This window comes from Pseudonaja textilis, chromosome 5 (genome assembly GCF_049901715.1).
Source record: "Pseudonaja textilis isolate UNSWEBS1 chromosome 5, rPseTex1.2, whole genome shotgun sequence".
Lineage (NCBI taxonomy): Eukaryota > Metazoa > Chordata > Lepidosauria > Squamata > Elapidae > Pseudonaja > Pseudonaja textilis.
This window is the reverse complement of record NC_141994.1, coordinates 3,008,258-3,029,066: the sequence shown is the minus strand read 5'-3', so window position 1 is coordinate 3,029,066 and position 20,809 is coordinate 3,008,258. Positions and strand designations below refer to the sequence as shown.

Here is a 20,809-nt window from a genome sequence, read left to right as displayed (position 1 = left end):
CTATGCGACTTACCCTTCCAGCACATACAGGTACATAGCAATAGTACCAATAGCTGACCAAGCAGAATGTTGTGAAGTATATTTGACAATGATTATTGAATGAATAACAAAAGCCAGAAGAAAATTTTTATATTTGAAAATTTTCATTATTCATACACATTTCATGCAAAAATTCAGATATATTTTTATTCCCCAAGTTCAGCATATAAATGTCAAACATTTGTGTGCTATTTCATTAACAATATATCACTAGAATTTGATAATATTGCCGTATTATGTTCATGTCACTGTAATAAATTGGATATTTATTTTTAAAATGTTTAACTGATTGTCAAATAGCAGCTTTTATCAAGAGACACTCATCTCCAAATAACGTACTTCTTAAGATTTCATTACATTACAACAAAAAATTTTTAAAAAGCGAATCAGGAGTCTCCTCAGTACTAATTGAATATTAAGAATTTTTCCAAGTAAAAAGTTGATTTTTACCCAATATATTTTATCAGGAAATTCTCTCCTACCATCCTATCTCATTTATACAATATAAGCCAATTTAACATACATCAAGTGCTATACAAAATGTGGAACTGACACAATTAAAAAGATGATTTAACTCTGCACGCTAAAATTAATTGTACCCAAACAAGATTTAACAAAAAAAAACGTTAAAGGGCTTTGAAGACTTCTTCTAGAACACCTCATCCACATCTGTTCTTTTATCACGGCACTTGCTGCGAGCCTTAGTCCGAGCTTTGGATGCTGCAGAGTTGTACATATGCTATGAAAACAGGAAAGTACAATCATAATCATAATAATCTTAGCCAACATTAAATATTTTTCTGACAACTTTGGGGTTTATTCAACAGATCCATTTTAACATATTTTCCATTAATGCATATATTGTAAATTAGATTTTTTTTAATTTTTATTTTGAGCTAGAATTACATTCCACTCCCAACTTTAAATTTGCTTTATTTTCTGTACTAAATCCTAACAGACGTTTTCATTCAGTAATCCTAAATTAAAGCAAAATCATTGGGATATTTATTATCAAGAGATCCCAGTTTACAAAAGCTCTATATGCAAAATTACTTGGAAAACACGCAGGGGCAGAATTGACATAGAAATTTTAAGGCAGCTTTTCAAGTTAATCTGCAATCTCCTTGGTAGTAATGCACCCTGAATTTTCTAATTATTTCAAACCCAGGTGATAACCAACTCAAACTGCATTCAAGATGAACTTATTTATTTATTGAATTTATATTGCCACCTATTCGCCTATGGTGACTCGAGGCGGCTTAGAGAATGTAAAGCTATATTTTAAAAAAACAATAAAAACTATCAAAAAGAATCAAATAAATAAATAAAGTACACTAGAACAAAATCTGGGGGGAGAGAATCACCCCCAAGTCCCACCCCCCTTCCCAATGACAGCGGATCACATGAGCCATTTGATGAACTCCATCCCGCTCTGGGTTCCCCGGGCCCGCTGCCAGAACCAGGTCTTCAATATCTTCCGGAAGATGGGCCCATTCTAATCTCTGGGGGAATGAAGATCCAGAGAGAGCCACCATAGACAAGGCCCTTCTCCTGAGTCCCACCAGGTATATGTCCCTCAGGAACGGGACTCGCAACGTATCCTGCCTCCTTGCTTTGATGGGTCACGTAGATGTGACCGGCAAGAGACAGTCCCTCAGATAACCTGGTCCCAAACCATGAAGGGCTTTAAAGGTGACAACCAGCACTTTGAATTGCGCCTGGAAGCAAATCGGCAATTTTCCAGCTCCTGCAGGAGAGATTAAACATGTACACACCGGGGTCTGCACAAAACCATGCAGGCTGCTGCATTTTGTACCAACCGGAGCTTCCAGATGCTCTTCAAGGGCAGCCCCCATGTAGAGTACGTTGCAACAATCAAGACGTGAAGTGACTAGGGCATGAGTGACTGTCAGTAGGGACTGTTGGTCCAGGAAAGGGCGTAACTGGTGCACAACCTGCAGTTGCGCAAAGGCCCTCCTGGCCACGACTGAGTCATGAGTCCAAGAAAACCCCTAGATTATGCACAGGTCTGTTTGGGGTAGTGCCACCCCATCCAAGACCAAAGGTGGCAATTCTCCTTGAGCCAACAAACCCCAAACCAGAGCCCATTCAGTTTTGCAAGGGTTTGGTTTCAACCCATTGCTCCCCATCCAACCCCTAACAGCCTCCAGGTACTACTGTGAGAGGGAGGACACAGCAACGTTTTACTCACCACGGGCCAAGACATACAGCTGAGTATCATCAGCATACTGGTGATACCTCAGTCCATGGTGATGGATGATCTCGCCCAGCAGCTTCATATAAATGTTGAACAGGAGTGGAGAGAGTACCGAGTCCTGCAGAACCCCGTAAAGCAATGGGCGAGGGCTGGATCTCTCCCCTCCTATCAACACTGACTGAGAGCGGCCGCAGAGGAAAGAAGTAAACCAGGACAGCACAAGGCCTCCCACTCCCATCCCCTGAAGCCGCCCCAGGAAAATCCTATGGTCAATGGTATCGAAAGCCGCCAAGAGGTCAAATACAGCAAGGAACCCCCATCCCGTTCCTGCCAGAGATCATCCGAAAGTGTGACCAATGCCGTTTCTGTCCCAAATCCAGACCTGAATCCTGACTGGTAGTGGTCAAGATAATCCGTTCCATACAGAAACCTCTGGAGCTGCAGTGTGACCGCCTTCTCAACAATCTTCCCCAAAAAGATTGGAGACAGGTTGGAAATTATCCAAACAGGTGGAGTCCAATGTTGGCTACTTAAGGGGGACCACAGCCTCCTTAAAGTGCTGGGGCACCGTCCCCTCCTGTAGGGAAGCATTAATCACTACCAGAGTCCACCCGCCTGTTACCTCATGGGAAGCTTTCACAAGCCAGGAGGGACATGGATCTAAAACACAGGTGCTTGTGCACATACACCCTAGGATTCTGTCCACTTCCTCAGGAGCAACAGGATCAAACCATTCTCAGATAACAGGCAAGAACCTGCCTCAGGAGCTTCCACTGACCAGCAACCACACCAACATCTAACCGGGAATGAAGTCGAGCAATTTTGTCTTCCAGAAAATCCGCAAATTACTTGGCACGCCCATTCAGGTGGACCTCAATCTCCTCCTTCCCCAGGAGGAGGTGGCTCACCTTAAAGAGGGTTGCTGGGTGATTATCTGCAGACACAATTAGTGTGGAGAAGTATTCACACTTCGCCAGACAAATTGCCATGAGGTAGGCCTTAGCAGCAGCTCTTACCTGTGTTCAATCGAGTTCATCTCCTACCTTCTGCCAGGAAGCTCTAGACATCTCCTCATGTGTTTCATCCCTCAGTTCCTCTGTATACCACAGGGCACAGAGAGGTTTACAGATGAGGAGAGGTCGCAAGGGTACAATCCTATCCAGAGCCTCAGTCACCTTCCTATTCCAAACAGCGAATAAGAGCTTGGCTGGACTGCACAGTAGATCTGCAGTTATAACCCCCAGCTTCTTCTGGGTCCATTAGTCGACGGGGGCAGACCAATCTAATAGGTCCTGTCTCCCTGCAGGGTGTGTGTGTGTGCAGCTTTTGAGAAACACATTGCCACCAGACTGTGATCCGACCATTACAAGGGGACCAAGGACAGGTCCACTAATTCCAGGTCTCATAGACACAGCTCTGATAAGACCAGCAAATCGGGTGTGTGACCACTATTACTAGTTAGGCTCTGGATGACCTGGAAGCCCATGGAAGTCATGGCTTCCATTAAATCTCGGGTTACTTCCACCCCCGCCCCCAGAGAAGGCAGGTTGAAATCCCCCAGGACTATAAGTCTGGGAAATTATGAGACAGTAATACCAGGCTTCGAATCATCCAAAATGCATACTGGAAATATAGTTCAACCTTTCCATTGGAATCTGAATTTTTGCCAAATATTACCCATTCTAGCATTTAAACTGTGTTGCCGTTGTTGTATTAAGTTGGCTTTAACTTAATCAGTCGCAAGATGGGCGGCTATGTTAAATCTTTTAAATAAACAAACAGTATTAAACATTAATACAATCACACACTTCTTTCTTTATAGTACGATGCATAGAAGTTAAAATTCAGCCTTGAAAGTTCATATTCTGACACCCATCACATTTCTCAAATGTCAGATACAAGACAGTACCACTTCAGTCATAACACAGGCAATGAAATATCTTATACAAAGAACATAGGATAGAATAAAGGAATGATACCGGATCATTCCCTGGATTATCTTAGCATCCTTTTAACTGGAACGAAACTTTTAAGTAAAAAATAAGTCTGTGCAGTGATTGGATACTATAGAAGTGCAAATCTGCAATTTAGCAGGTCTCACAAAACCTTGTCATTCGATTCCCATTGCTCCCTCTCTGTCAGGCTACAGAACTTTTCCCATTCAATTAACAAGAATGAACTTCTGAAAACCAAATGCATCAAAAGGAATCCTTTATTGAGATGAGACAATTCATGTAGGGATTTAAAGCAGCCTCTAAGATCTCTCAGGCATGCAGAGATAGATAAGGGAGTTTAAAACCCCTCCCCTTATCTTGATATGTATTTAGTATAAAACAAAGAGCCAACATGTTAATTCCCCCCACCCCCTTTTTAGAAGGATCTTTTCCAGGGTTTCCCAGGACACGTCTCACTGTGGAATTTTTATGGTCTCTTCATCCCCTGGCTGTCTCTCCCAGAGGTGATAGGTTGCGGCCATCTGGGTTTCATCCCTCCATTGTATCATGTGCAGGTTATACAAATTTGATATTAAATATATTCAGGTTACATCAAGAAGGATATCTTTATCAGTCCATTCCCCCTTTCCTTCTTCCACTGAAGAAATGACAGATACACGGATCTGACACTCTCCCTCTTTCACAACATAAATATTATCGTGTCATTTATGGTTTTGAACAATTCTGTGAGTGAATTGCATTTAAGATAATTTAACACAACGGAGTATGAATCACTCACCCTTTCAAAACGGGTTATCTTCATGGACTTAAGGGTTGCCTCATCAAGCATCAGTGGTGGACCAAGTTCAAAGATAGTCCGGAGGAGCTCATTGGACTGCATAAAACATGTTGTCATTACAAATTGTGCAAATGTTCGATCAAGGTTTTAAAAAACTCCCTTTTAATATGCAGAATTTGCAAAGTAATAGGAGAGCCGCCTTCCGTATTGCTAAAAATTTAATATATCTGTTACCTATATTTTTTTTTCTTCCCTTATTATGCAGACATGCGTTGTCTAATTTAAAAACTGGTTTAGGGATTTTGCATTGTGCTATTTAGAGTAGATTCAAGAGGGTGCCAAAATAATTTCATTTCAATGTATACCTGTAAATGATACTGCATTCCCGATCCTAAAATTCCCTTGAAAGTATTGTATGTTTGCTTTTTAACCCAACAGTCAATGTACATGCGTTCTGGTCCAAACCTGACTGTCTCTGTGGGAAAGTCGTGTTCCTGTTAAGGAAAAAAACACCTGTATCAAATTTACTGTTTTTTAAATTCTAAGCCATCCTTCCTTGAACATCCTTCTAATATTTTGGGCTACAACAGATTTTTCTCTTAAGAGACTTGTTTACTAATACAGAAATGCACAAAACTTTCTAAATACTGCTGAAAATCTTGCACTCTTCTTGTTCATCCTAAACATCGGTAGTCACATTTTAAACTAAGACTTACTCCCAAAAGGTTAATACTGCAGATATTCTGAAGTTCAGTGCTTAAAACAAGAATCCAAGATTTGGAAAAGTTTTTTTTGTTTTTTGCCAACTTAACTGAACAGTTGACTGTTATCATTAGACAAGTATCACCTTTCACAAAAGACACACCGTAGTACAAGTTTTTCCTACATAATACAACTACTTAGCATTAAACAAATATGGATGGATGCTACCAGTAATATGAATTGAAAATAAGACATTACAAAAAGGTATATCTTGGTTCTGTAAAGCATTTTCTCCATACAGTGGCATGCAAAAAATAAGCAATGAACAGAAGCTTCATTCTTCCTGAGCAGAGCAAACCATTAAAAAAGTTCTAAATGCTTCTGGCCAGCAGACAGAATTATTAAGTAACACTGTTCTGAAACACAAGTTCCACAGAACCATTGATGTCAAGGAAAGTCCAGGAAAATTCACTACTAAAACTGCTCCCAATTTATTTTATCTTTAAAACAGTAACCATAAATTCAGCTAAGTGCAATTCAAGGTGTTAATCACCTTTAAAACTCTTCATGGCATGGGTCCAGGGACTATCTTGTCTCACTGGGATTGGCCCAGTGTGTGCCTGCTCAAGTAGAACCTATAACATTTCAGATAAGTGACGGTCTAGTCTCTTCTTAAAACATCCAGTGGACCACCCAGATTTCTGAAGGCAAGCTGTTCCACTGGTTAATTGTCCTCAAGGTTAGGAAATTTCTCTTTAATTCCAGATTGCTTCTTTGATTAGTTTCCAATCATTGTTTCTTGTCCTGCCCTTAGGTGCTTTGGAGAATAATTTACCTTCATCTTCTTTGTAGCAGCCCCTCAAATACTGGAATACTGCTATCATATATCCCTAATTCTTTTCTTTAGACTAGCCAAACTCAAATCCTGCAGCCGTTCATCATGTTTTAGTCTTGAAGCCTTTGATCATCTTAGCTGCTCTTCTCTGAACTTTTTCCAGTCTCAACATCTTTTTTTGTAGTATGGTGACCAATATTGGTTGCAGTATTCCAGATGTGGTCTTACTAGGGTTTTATAAAGCAGTACTAATACTTCTTGTGATCTGGATTCTATGCCTGTTTATCTCCGCTTCTATTTGTTTAAGGATTAATTGAAACAGAATTTGAGCAAGGAGTTCTAATATCTTTGCATGCAAGTGTATAAAGAAATCAGGACTTAAAATTACTTTTAAGGTAAGGTGAGGTAAAGGTGAGGTACTTTTGAGGTAAGGTGAAAAAAAATTATTCCTCGTTGTAGTCACTGGTGGTATTCTACCGGTTCGGTCTGGTTCTGGCGTACTGGTAGCGCCGAAGATCAGTGGAGACCGAACTGGTTCTAAGGAGCTGCTGTAGCTGCTGTTGGGCCCACCCATCCACCCACACTGACCTTTATTCCGTGCTTTTGAATCGTAGTTGCTTTGTGCGGCACAGCAGATTGCCGCACGTCAGCTGCTGAAGCGACAGGGAGAGTGCAGGATTGCAGAAGATGAGTCAGAGAGCCTCTGCGCCTGCGCAAAGTGCATTTTGTGCACACACACAAAGTGTGTGCATGCCCACAAAGCCATGCCCATGGTAAACTATTTTGAAACCCACCACTGGTTCTAATTTACCTCTACAGCTCGTAAGACATCCCTGAAGACAGATCGCTGTTTCCTTTTGTCTACTTTAGCACGATGCTTATTTCCATCTGTAGCTAGAGCCTTCAATTTCTGTGTTAGAAGCTCCATATCCTCATTAAAAAAATCCTAAAGAAATACAGAAGTTGTTTGTTGCATCTTAATGAAGGGCACTCAAGTTTCAAGGACCAAGCTGTAAACTTGCCCACTGGCATAAGTATGATTTATTGTTTAAAATAATTAAGCTATAACACAACAGGATATCATTATTTAAGTTAACCGCATCACAATATTGAAAGGATTGGTACCAATGCAGTTTCCTTTGAATTCTCTAAGCAGAATGAGATTTTTGTAAATGTTTTAGTTCTACCCATTTCCAAACATTGGACTTTAGCAGAGGCAGTTTACACTTATATTAGTATAAGCTAATCATACTCCATTGCACTAATATGTTTCCAAATGAATAGCATTTGTATTAGAAAGCTGATTCAAGAACTCTAGTTAAACAGATTCTAAATACTGTATATTGCTTCTGAAACAGCCATTTGTCCCACACCTTTTACTTCTATGGGTATCAATTATTCAGTGCCAACTATTTGCTCCCTTCTGCTCCATCTCATCTCATCTCACTCACCTTCACTTGCCATTTATTCTAATTTAGGTATAAATTTCCCCAATCACTGTAGTTATGATTAATGGAAAATTTAACAGCTGTTATACTGGCTATTATTTAAACTATAAATATGAAAAAGAAGACCTGTTATTTCAGCAAGAACAATGACAACCGTATATAAGAAAATATTACGATCAATTTCCATTAACTAAAGTCAGATGCTACCATAAAGGATGAAAGCTTTGCATGTTCATTATTCTTCCTTTCAAAGTTAAACTGACATAGCTCAACATGAAATTGCAAGTTTCAACTGCATACGTCACAGTAATATTTAAAAACCGTGCAGCACAATAGTTTTTTTGACTCCTTTATTCTTTTTCTCTTATCCTTTGTTGCCATGTGTTTTTCTAGCTATTTTCCCAATATAGGTTTTTGAATAATCTGAGACTATTCTTCAACACTGTTAAAAAATAGTTGAGATATTAATAAAGACTTACTTAAAACTAAACAAATTATTCAAGTCTAAATCTATATAGTCAGGGGTGGGATTCTACCAGTTCGCACCTATTCGCGAGAACCGGTTGTTAACATTCAAAGCAGTTTGAAGAACCGGTTGTTAGAAGACATTACAGGGCTAATCCTGTAAGGAAGGCAGGAAGGAAACATTCTGGTGTTGCTTACAGAAACTGCCTCTCCATTAACCTTTATTACATTCTTGGCAGGACTAGACTTCCTGTCTCAGGAACGTCTCTGGAGTTTTTTCCCCCTTCTTTGCTGGTACTTTGCTTATGTGGAGTGACCATTCAAAGTTACAATGGCACTGAAAAAAGTGACTTATGACCATTTTTCACACTTATGACTGTTGCAGCATCCCCATTCATGAGAGGCCAGGGAAGAGATGCGTGCCTCGATGTGAGTGATATTGAGTTGGCCACACCCAGCCAATAACATGACCACCAAGCCATGTCCATCCAGTCACATGACCAAGCCACACCCACTACCTAAGCCACACCCACAGAACTGGTTGTTAAAAATTTGAATCCCACCCCTGTATATAGTTTAAGACTCAAAACTTTCAAAAGTTTATGATTCAGTTTACTGTTTGTACTAAACAGTGCATGTTTAATACATTTAAAAGGTTGTAATTAAGGACTGCAAATTATTATAATAGAATTTTAATAATTTATGCATCATGGTTACTACCAAAAAAGTTATTCACATGCTTCATTTGAGCTATCTACATGGATAGGGTTTAGCATGCTTTTATTCAAGAGTGACCATATATACAGATGGAGAAATCTGTAACTCTCCAAATGTTGAAGATTTCTCAAAATTCCTCCATACCAATATTGCAATATTATAATTCAATATTACCTGAGAAGTTGTAGATTGACCAACACCTTTCATTTTCCCATCTGAATGAAACAATATTATAAAAGCATCATTCCAAATACTATCTCTCTCTACTTCCTGCCTTCTATTTCTTTGGATATACCTCATCAGATTCTCTTGCAAGTTCAAATAAAACAGCCAACGTTTCCCCAGCAGCAATCCTCAGGTTTACATCATCACAGGACAGCAGGCTCAGTAATTGATGCAAATGTCTAGGAAAATCAAAATACTTACAATAAATACACTGAACATGGTAAAGCAGATCTGAGATATAGTGTTATGCTGCACAGAATTAATTTCCAAGGACCCTCAGATATTCTGATTTGCTTCCAGGACTAAAGAGAAAGTCTTTCAAACTAGAATTTCTGCTTTTTTTTTCTTGCATACCAAAATCTCTATATTGGTGGAGATCAAAAGAGGACGTTCCATTTATATATCACAATCTCTGTAATATTATAACTTCCAATTTTCCCAAAATATAACCTGTTGGCATAACAACTGCAACCAAAGGAAAAACATTAAAATAGAGAAAAGGGGGGAAAATGGCATTTCTTCTTCCTTTTGTGTCCTGTTAAAGTAAACCAGTAGGGTTTTAGATAAGGCTGCTTCCTACCCTTAACCTATAATTAGAAAGATTCAGCACATTTCACTCCCAAGATGACTATCAAGGAACACAATACATACATTTCAAGCTTTTTCTTCACTTCATTCATTGGGCAGATGGTCAACAGAAGGGTCCATGCCAAGAGAGTGCTTATATAAAGACCTGCGTTATGAGTGCTCGAAATACCATTTTGAGTTCTCTCTTTCTGGTAGGATTTTGTGAATATACTTTCCAAGCATTCCATAGTGAAATATAATTCCTAATTGGAAATTAATAAAACACCATTAAGCAAACATTTAACTGAGCATTAAATAGTAACATTTAACAAAAAAAAATTCTTACCATGATATCTTCCGTAGCAATAAAGCAACAGACACCTAAGCAGGTAGCAGACTAGAAAAGAGAAGTTAAAAATCATGTTTATTTTTCTAGTACTTTCATAACAGTGATCAATATCCATAAGTCCATTGTAGCTGATCTAGTTTTTATCTTTTTTTTTCCTTCAAAGTACTAAACTTTTTTAAAAACAAAAAAGCCCTTTTTTCTTTTGAGTCAAAACTTTCTAATACATCTTATTCTTTAACATACAAGTTTTACATCTCAACACTGCATTTAGCTCCCTCCCTCCAACCTACTCTTATGGGATAATTATTATTTTTTATTTTATAACACCTTTTTTAAACATTTTCTTTAAGCTAATACATCATTTTCTTTTACTTTCTCTTAAGAGAAAGCATGTGGACTTTTAAAAGCTTACTGAAATATCACTAGGGAATAATAACTAGCATCTACATACTTACAGCTTGTCTAGCTTTCGTACTTGCTGAGACATCACAGAGTATTTTCTTTAGGAGAGGCGCAAGGGTTTTAAAAACTTCCTCACTTTCAAGTCCTGACCCCAGCTGTATGCACAGCAGACAAGCCAGTCCTGCAGCTGCACACTGTTCATCACCCTTGCCTACAATGAAAATCAGTAAGATAATCATGATAAAATAATCTGAAAAATAATGGACTCCGTTAACAGACTTATTACTTCTCAGAAAGACGGGACGGTATTACCTTTCTTGATACAACGTTCAATGCTGTCTGTGAGCGTTATTCTCCTTTCCAGGATGAACTCATACAGCATTTTTGATGTCAAAGCACTTTTAAGGCCATCAAGAACGATCTGTCTCGTCTTTGTACTTTTGAGATAAAATGAAGAAATTCATGGTAAAGTATCAGTTATAAAAATTACACGATCCTCTTGTAGATTTCTTGCGCATTTGTAAATAACACATAATTATAAATTACATATTATCTATCTATATAAGCAGGGGTCTCCAACCTTGGCAACTTTATGACTTGTGGGCTGGCTGAGGAATTCTGGAAATTGAAGTCCACTTGAAGTCTTAAAGTTGCCAAGGTTGGAGACCCCTGCTATAAACTACTAAAACTCGTGTCCGTAACCTGGAGAAACACCGCATTTTTCACCTAATGTACCTGAAATGGGCTAATTTACACAACCCATGATTTCCATGATAATGAAATTTAACAAGTTTGGCAAATAAAATGATCACAAAGCATTTTATGATATAAAATATCAGAAAACATTTCCTATGGTCAACATGAGATAAGAAATTATCTCTGAAATGATGACCAAAAAGATCTTGGATTGTCTATTAGTAAAATGAAACTAAAGTTTGCAATGTTAAGTTTGAAAAATGCTCATCAAAATTTCCCAAACAGTCCCAATTGTGATAACTGCCTCAAATACTTAACCTCTGTTCTATAGTAAAGTATAGTAAAGTATCAAACGCATTCTTGAAAGACAATTTTTTTACAAATTCCCATAGCATTTTCCTTTCTTACAAGTCCGAAGGAAAATTCGAAGTTTTATTAGAAAACTTCTGAGAGAGAAATAACAACAAACAATAAGGGGGAAAGCAATAAACTGTGAAGTCTAAATTTAAATTAGATACATTTACAACACTACTAATAGTTAAAATTACTAGTGAAAATGGTGGCATAAAAGTTATTTGTCAATAGCTTCAAAAACAATCTTGCACATGACTTGAGCAGTAAAGCCCACAGGGACATTTAATAAAGCTATCATGACCTCCAACCCATGAACTAGAGAGTTACTCAAGTGTACTTCTCAGATTTTCCCTACCTCTTGTCCAAAGTCAAGTCAATAAACCCTTTTAGTTTACATTCCAAGTCTTCTTGGGTTGGTTCATCATCAATCTCAGGACCTGAGATTAACAAAAACCATTAGAAAATGGAATATAACGTATATTAACATTTGAATTTAAGCACAACTTATGCAAAACTGATGACTACCATGTTTCCCTGAAAATAAGACCCCGTCTTATTTTCTTTTGACACCCCCCCCCCCCCCAAAAAGACTAGGGCTTCTTTTGGGAGGGTCTTAATTTTTTTAAGGTGCAGGAGGAGGCACATGCCATCGCCTCATGGCTGCTCGCCATCTTAACTATATCCTGCGGATCAGGTGAGCCAGTGAGGGCTGGGAGTTCTGTCTCTCCGGGTGTCTGGAGATGTTTCTGGTGCCCTCTTGCCAGCCCCAGCCCCGGCCACAACGCCAGGCAACCTCGCAGCCTAAGGCCCCTCTCTTCTGCAGCTTACCTTGTGGCTCTGGAGCAGGCGGCAACCACGGTTTGTACTCCGCCAGGCTTGGAGTCGCGTGTTGATCAGGCTGCTGCTATGCTGAGGCAGAAAGCCATGCGGCCCGTTGGAATCAGCTCCCCCACCTGCCTCTATCCACCCCCATCTGCCTCACTGCAGCAGAAGCCTGAGCAAAACTTGACTCCAGGCCTGGCAGAGCACAAACCGCGGTCTCTGCCTGCCCCAGAGCCACAAGGTAAGCTGTGGAAGAGAAGGATCCTTGGCTGTGAGGATGCCTGATGCCATGGGCAGGGCTGGGCTGGGCTGGGCAGACTGCTCCGAAAACATCTCCAGGCTCCTGGAGAGGCAGAACTCCCAGCCTGCGCTGGCTCAGCCAATCCGCTGGCCATGATTAAGGGGCCAAGAAACCATGAGGTGACTGGGGAAGGGAAGGGCTGCCTCTTGTGCTAGCCATACCCACCCCTTCACTAGGGCTTTTTTTTGGGGGGGGGGGTAGGGCTTATATTAAGCCCACCCCAAACAATCAGGCTCAGATGTATTTTTGAGGTAGGTCATAGTTTTGGGAAAACACGATAAGTTCAACTGAGTGCAATTTTTCTAATTCTATCTGGCCAGTTATTCATCACAGATCTTGTTATGTTCTATTAATGATAGATCAATCATTACATGAGACATACCTACAGTTTTTATAACAGCAGAATGAATACAATACATGAATATAAACTGCGTTCAATGTATGCTAAGTCTGTCATTCAAATTTATGGATGTTCTATCGCTGTTTAAAAAATAGAATATCTACACAGTATCTTAGCAGCACTACGTCGTGAAATAGAATTGATTTAGTTCCTTCAGCTTCCTTGAAAAAAAGAGAGCTGTAGTCTGAATTTTTTTTTATTTTCATACTGGACAAGGAAAATATTTTGATTTAGTACTCCCCCCCCTTTTCCTGCTTTCTGCACCTCAAAAAAATTAAGACTCCCCCCCTGAAAAGAAGCCCTAGCCATTTTTTCAGGGGTCAAAAGAAAATAAAACCAGGTCGTATTTTTGAAGAAACATGGTAATAGCGGGGACATATGCATGACAACATTTTATCATTTTAATAAACTATCTCTTTGCTGTACAATATTCCTCTGCCAATATTTTCAGTATCAAAACTGAAGTTTTCAATTTTGTAACAAGGAAGTGAAGACCCTCCCATTCTCAAATTCACCTTTGATGGGTCTGGAATGAAGGATGTTCAGAAAGAAATGGAAAAGAATCATGAGCAAATACCTGGAAGGATATAAATGCACAAAGGGTGTGTGTGTGTGTGTCTGCAAACAGCCCTTATACTTTGCATATCTTGTTTTGTTCATGAACTGACTTAAAATGATGTATTACATTCCCCACCCAAACTATCTCTAAAGGGAGTCTATATAATCGGAAGCATGTTTTCATTTGGGCTCAAATGCTGACATACCATCTTCGTTGAAGCTGGCAGGATCGCTGAAGCCACTGCAGTGGCTCATAGTTTCAACTGATGCGTCTTCATCACTAAAAGATTGCATGTTTCTGTGCTGGGCACCTAAAAAAGCAATGCATAATTCACATTAATGATGGGAAACAGCATGAAGAAACATTGCCACATCTTTTAATTTATTAAATTAGGATTCCCCCGGAAGTAAAATGAATGCTGGGAACTTTGTTAGAGACCAAGTATTACTTAAATGTTGAACTAGCTACCACGGTACTTTCCCAGCATATATTTCTACAACCGTACTTATGTTTGTTCAGATTTTAAGCATCCAAACATTCCACTTCCACGTAAAAAGATCAATGTGTATTTATTGGATTGAATTTATATTGCCGCCTATTTGCCCATGGCAACTTGAGGCGGCTTACAGAACGTAAAACCATTTTTAAAATAAAAAAACAATAAAAAACAAAAAGAATCAAATAAACTAATAAAGTACTAACAAAATACTGGGGGGTAAAAAAATCATCCCCCAACTCCCACCCATGCCCTGCCCCACCCCGATGACAAGAGACATTTGATGGGCTCCATCCCAGTCTGGGTTCCCCAGGCCCACTGGCAGAACCAGGCCTTCAGTGCCTTCCGGAAGAGTATTAGAAAGGGGGCCATTCTAATCTCTGGGGGGAATGATGTTCCAGAGAGAGGGAGCCACCATAAGAGAAGGCCCTTCTGGGTCTCACCAGGTGTGTCACCCTCAGGGATGGGACCCTCAACATTCCCTGTCTCCCTGCTCTGATGGGTCAGGTAGATGTGACCAGCAAGCGACGTTCCCTCAGATAACCTGGTCCCAAGCCATGAAAGGCTTTAAAGGTGACAACTAGCATCTTGAATTGCACCCAGAAGCAAACCCGCAACCAATGCCACTCCCGCAGGAGAGGTGAAACATGTGCACACCGGGGTCTGCACAAAGCCATGCAGGCCACTGCATCTTGCACCAACTGGAGCTTCCAGATGCTCTTCAAGAACAGTAGTATACTATAAGTAGTATACTATAAGAACATTCTATTTTGCTCCAAACTAACAATTATCTCTGCCGGCTAGCTATTTAAAATATGCCACCTAAAACAAACATGAGTAAAGAATAAATCTGAAAGCCTAAAATAGTTCAAGTCCTCCCTTAATGACCACTCACTCAGCAATTGTTCAACTTATGACTGATCCTTGGAGTTCCAGCCATCAGAGCATCTTTGAGGTCATGTGATTGCAATCCAGATATGTGGATCATGATCAGTGGTGGGATTCAAAAATTTTTTACTACCGGTTCTGTGGGCATGCCTTATTTGGTGGGCATGGCTTAAAGTCACGTGACCGGGTGGGGTGGCTTGGTGGTCAAGTGACTGGGTGGTCACATGACTGGCTGCATGGCTTGGTGGTCATGTGACTGGGTGGGTGTGGCCAACTCAATGTCACTCACATCAAGGGGTGCCTCGCCTGGCCCCTCCCCAACCCAGCCATTCCTTGTCACACTCAGCCTCAACGTAGCTATAGTTCTGTAAAAATGTTGTTCACCTTTTTTTGACTTTATTATCTACATAATATAGATGTATTTTCATGGACCACTGAAAGGAGGAAATGGCTCACAATCTTTGCCCAAGACGGTGATAGGCAACAGGCTTTTAAGGGGCTGCCAGAAAGAGGGGGGGAGGGCAATGTATTTTCCAAAGCTCCAGAAGGATGGAAACTGAACAAAAAGAGAAGCAACCTAAAAGTAAGGAGAAACTTCCTGACAGTGAGAACAATTAACCAGTGGAACTGCTTGCCATCAGACGTTCTGGGTGCTCCAACACTGGAGGTTTTTAACAAAAGACTGGACAGCCATTTCTCTGAAATGGTAGAGAGTTCCCCCCAAGGTCCCTTCTAAGGGTTATTCTGAACACCTTTCCCAGGACCTCTATTCAGATTTTGGCATCCTCAGAGTTTTCCTGCCCGAGCAGGGGGTTGGACTAGAAGACCTCCGTGGTCCTTTTCAATTCTGAAAAGGTCCCAGGCGGTGGGGCAGAAGCACGGAAAGGCCCCAGGCGGTGGGCGAGGGCCTAGCGGGACTCGCAGGCTTACCTGTGAGCAGGCAGATCAGGGCTGCTCAGTTGGGGTGCAGGCACCACGTGGGAAGTCAGGTTAGGCAAGCCATGAGGGCCCAGCGTGCCACATAGAAAGGGAGGAGCGACTAGGCAGGGCAACCGGGGGACCGGTTTGGGGGCGTGGCCAGCCAGAAGTTGCTACCGGTTGCGCGACCCACGCCAAATTCTTACTACCAGGTCACCAGAACCGGTGTGAACCAGCTGAATACCACCTCGGATCATGATTACAATGCTGTAGCATCCAATGGTCTTGTGCTTGCCATCTGCAATCTTTTGCCAGTTTCCAATAAGCAAAGTCAATGGGGAAGCCAGGAGAAGGTCAAAAATGGCAGCTACATTGATTTGCTTAACGATGGCAGCCAGGACTGTTGGAATTGCTGTTGCTAAGTAGCAGTCATGGGAAGCTGTGCTTTATGAATTGCTTGCCAATAGCAATTCCAGCCCCAATTGCCATTGCTAACAGAGGACTACCTATACCTTGGATTTACAGTGAAGATCTAATTTTTACACGACAAACAGAACATTTTTCTTCTATCTTTGAAGGCAGATATTTGAATAGCAGATGAAATTCACACATGCCTGTCCCAGAACAATACAAAACTAAGGAAGTCGGAGCATCCTTTTCCCCGGCAGGAAGCAGGATTAGGAAAAATCAAAAGTTCTCTTCCAACATGAACTTCTTGCTCAACTATAAAGATTTTACAAAAAATGGAAGGCTTATACACACCTTAAAGGATTTTATTCCTCTGAATGCCACTATCAGTATTCAGTAAAATAATACTTCTGCACTTGGGTCATCTGTCATGAGCAATTCAAGTTTAACTTTAAAGGATTATTTCTGGCAATAATGGTTTCTTAAACAGTTTGTTTCTGTGAACTGGGCCTTGGCTTTCAGATTTGTATTTTTATAAACACTTCTAAAAATCGAATATATGGATATTTAGGACAAAATGGAACCATGGAAGTTACATACAAGTATTCCCTATCTATTCATTAGCAACCACTGCTTGTAAAAATGTCCTTACTGGGAAAACGCATTGGACAGGAGATTTTCAGATTTGCAATTGTCACTTTTCTATTATTCCTTTTAAAAGTGCTCTTTAAGGTCTTTTACATTAAAAGGTCATTTCCGTTGACCTCCACTACTGAGACCATTAACTGATGGAAGAAGCGAATTCAAAGCTAACCGTTCAGTTTTACAAATAAAAAATAAAAAGCTCCGTTGAAATCAGACTCTTCAAGAGTATCTCGAATTCCTACATGAATTACAGGGAGGAGGAGTTCAGATTTATATTTTTATAAACGCTCCTAAAAATTGAATATATGGCTATTTAAGGACAAAACGGAACCATCAAAGTCGCTGTTTCACATTTCTAGCCCTCCCAATGACACACGCCATGGAAAACCAGGGCAGGGCCGCGTCCAAGGCGTCGCCCACATCCGCAGCGAAGAAATATACACCGCGGCCTACAGTTCAGACCTAACCGCCCGTCAGAGAACGAAGCGGCGCGGAACTACACTACCCAGCATGCCTCGCGGCGGCAACTCGTGTAAGAGCCAATCCGCTCACTTGATGTTCCGCAGTTCAGACCTAACCGCCCGTCAGAGAACGAAGCAGCGCGGAACTACACTACCCAGCATGCCTCGCGGCGGCAACTCCTGTAAGAGCCAATCCGCTCACCTGATGTTCCGCGCGGGGTACCCCCTCCTCCTCCTCGCCGCTTCGATTTGGGCATGGCAGCGGCCTACAACGAACGGTAGTTCTCTCCGTGCGGCTTTCTTACTGCTGGTTCCGGCACACCGAGATCTCTTTGTCTTTTATTTTCTCCTCCTCCTCTTCGTCGGGCGGCAGCGACAATCAACCGATGGAAGACCAGGAGCGCTTTTTACTACAGAAATGTCTTTCGGAGGCCGGCTTCTCGGACCGAGCCAGTGGATGGGATTGAAAGCGGCAGGCGAGAAGCAAAGCTGAAGCAGCGGTAGAAATCCCCGTGGATGCCCGTGAACGGAATCGATACATCTTTCTCCTCTCATACGCCAGAAACTAAAGACGCAGCGCGACGGCCGACGCGGCTTTTATACATGGCCCGGAAGCGACCAGAGGCGGGGCTCAATGATATTTAGGGGAGGGGCTTAAAAATAGCCAATAGGACCCATGACTCTAAGTGACATTTCAACGAGACAGGTCGTGCGTGGATATCCGGTCTCTATAGTTTTCCATTTTGTTCGCTAATGCAGGGGTCTTCCAACCTTGGCCGCTTTAAGACTTGGGGACTTCAACTCCCAGAATTCCTCAGCCAGCCAGCGCTAATGACCGCTTTTGTTTACAGGGCGTCGACTTGCGTCGATTTTTTTCCCCGGTTAGACGCAAGTTTCTAGGCCGCTTTGCATGCTGGGAAAGGTAGTTTGTTAGCCTGAGCGCCATTACGGTAGGCCAAGTTCTCACGTCGCCGGTCTCGCTTCTACCGATGTACCTTTTGAAAGCAAAAAGCAACAAAAAAGAGAGAGAACCTCGCAGACGCGGCGAGTTACGGTTCTTGTTTTTCTCGGCTCCAGCAACTCCCAGAAAACTTACTGGAGTAATTAATAACTGTGTGTGTGTGTGTGGATGTTTGCAGTGTAGCCATATCGCGCCTTCTCAAAAGTGGCAATATGAGAAACGAAATGGCTGCAATCATCATGAAGTAGAGAAATCATAGAAGAAGAAAAAAATATTTTACAGACTATTAAATTGTTGCTACATATACATGGTTTTTTTTTTTTTAAGGAATTCGACTATCAAATCATGACATGAATTTTTTTTTATCAGTATTTCTTCTCATTACAAAAGAAACTACACTGATCAGAATGGCTCGTGATGGCCACACCTAGAATACTGGATCCAGTTTTGGTCACCACACTATAAAATAAAATAAAAAGATACTGAGACTTTAGAAAAAGTGCAAAGAGGAGCGACAATGATTATGGGCCTGGAAAGTAAAACATGATCAAGAACAACGGTTGCAAGGACTAGACATGGCTAGTGCAAAGAAGGACCAGGCGTGACATGATAGAAGTGTTTCCAATATTTGAGGGGCTGTCACAGCGAGGTGAGAGACAACCTATTTATTCTCCAAAGCACCCAAAGGCCAGACAAGGAATCATGGACGGAAACCGAACAAAAGATTCAACCTAGAAATAAGGGGGAGAAATTCTGACAGCGAGGACAATCAACCAACGAAACAAGTTTGCCTTCAGACGTGGGTGCTTCATCACTGGAGACTTTCGAGGAGAGGCTGGACAGACACTTGTCAGAAATGACACGGGGTTGATGGGCGATCTGCTACAATTAAAGCACGCTTCAAAGTAAATCAGGAAGCCTGTAATTGTGGAGTCTTGTCTGGCAAGAAGAAAGAATGCTTATCCGCAGGAGGATATGCGTGTGTAAATCTTGTAACAATCCTGGCTAATTGGAAAGCTAGCAAAAGTAACACGAGTTATCCAACTTTTAGACCTCAGACTTCTGCAAATCAAATGTGTATTGGATAATTCTAGGGCGTTCCATTAGCCAAGACTTGGGAATAGGGACAGATGGAGAGACCAATAGAACGAATTGTAGAATTATTACTAAAATGTTTATTAGATGATATTTCTTATTATCTCTCTTTGTCCAACCTTCTCCTTTAGTGAAAATGTGTAAAACTTACTCAATTCTTTGTTCTTGGCTCTTGGCATTTTGACCAGGAGCCCTTTTCCTTGGAGTATACTCCAATAAAATGCAATCAGAAAGCCTGCACCTCCTGACTGGCGTCTATCATCGGCTTTGGCACCAGGCTGACACCCGAATTGGGGACAACAGGGACTCTGGCTTGAGCAGAAGGTTGGACTAGATGACCCTCCCAACTCTGTTATTCAGAAACTACTTAATGATATTCCTACAAAGAAACATTTCAGATTTTTTTAAGCATCAAGTAAAACTACTAGTGCAGATTTGGAATCCAAATAAAACATCTGGTATTCAAAAAAAAAAAAGGGGGGCATCCTGGCAGTAATTTTTTAATAATTAATTTTTCCGGAAGGATCGAATTTTCCCGTTTGTTAATACAATGTAGCAAAACATTGTGTAAATACTTGTAAAGTTAAAAAGGAGTTAATGGTTTCTCAAGGTGCTACTACAGAATTGTGATAGTGAAGTACATTTTACCCTTTTTAATAGAGAAATGAATAAAAAAAAGTTTTATTTTGTTTAAAAAATTGAAATGGTTGGCTTTTAGCTATAAACAAAGATTAAATTGCTATCTATATTCATATCAAATGATGAAATGTTTGTTCATTATTTGAAGATAAGTGTCCCATATGCATATAGGATTCATAGTATCAAAAAAATACAATATCAGGAAAAAACATTAAAAATATTAAGATTTCATACATTTTGTCAGTTTTTATTTAATATAAAAATCAAGCAAAACTAATTACTATATATGAGAGAATGTAAGAAATGTTCATAATGGATTTTAAAGGCATACATACATACATACATACATACCAGGTTATATACCAATTTTTCTCATATATTTGTCATTCTGGAAAATCTATGAACTAAGTAAACATGTGAAAATAATTGGCATGGAAAATTGGATACTGTAAATTTATTTCCAGAA

General features: G+C 40.6%; 1 protein-coding gene across 2 annotated transcripts; it reads right to left on the bottom strand.

Annotated features, from left to right (window-relative positions):
• Positions 1–104: 104 nt before the first annotated feature.
• Positions 105–18,988, bottom strand: IFRD1 (interferon related developmental regulator 1). Of its 2 annotated transcripts, none has more exons than XM_026713090.2 (12): positions 17,851–18,988; positions 14,038–14,142; positions 12,106–12,187; positions 11,013–11,137; positions 10,754–10,911; positions 10,296–10,346; positions 10,034–10,212; positions 9,453–9,561; positions 7,339–7,473; positions 5,356–5,484; positions 4,991–5,086; positions 105–778 (listed from the first exon to the last, which is right to left on the bottom strand). In XM_026713090.2, the coding sequence occupies exons 1-12, from the start codon at positions 17,903–17,905 to the stop codon at positions 689–691; spliced, it is 1,314 nt and encodes a 437-aa protein (XP_026568875.2). In that variant the 5' UTR covers positions 17,906–18,988; the 3' UTR covers positions 105–688. The 2 variants fall into 2 exon arrangements, with proteins under 2 accessions (XP_026568875.2, XP_087790056.1); XM_087933930.1 differs by lacking the exon at positions 105–778 and adding an exon at positions 3,261–3,353.
• Positions 18,989–20,809: the final 1,821 nt, after the last annotated feature.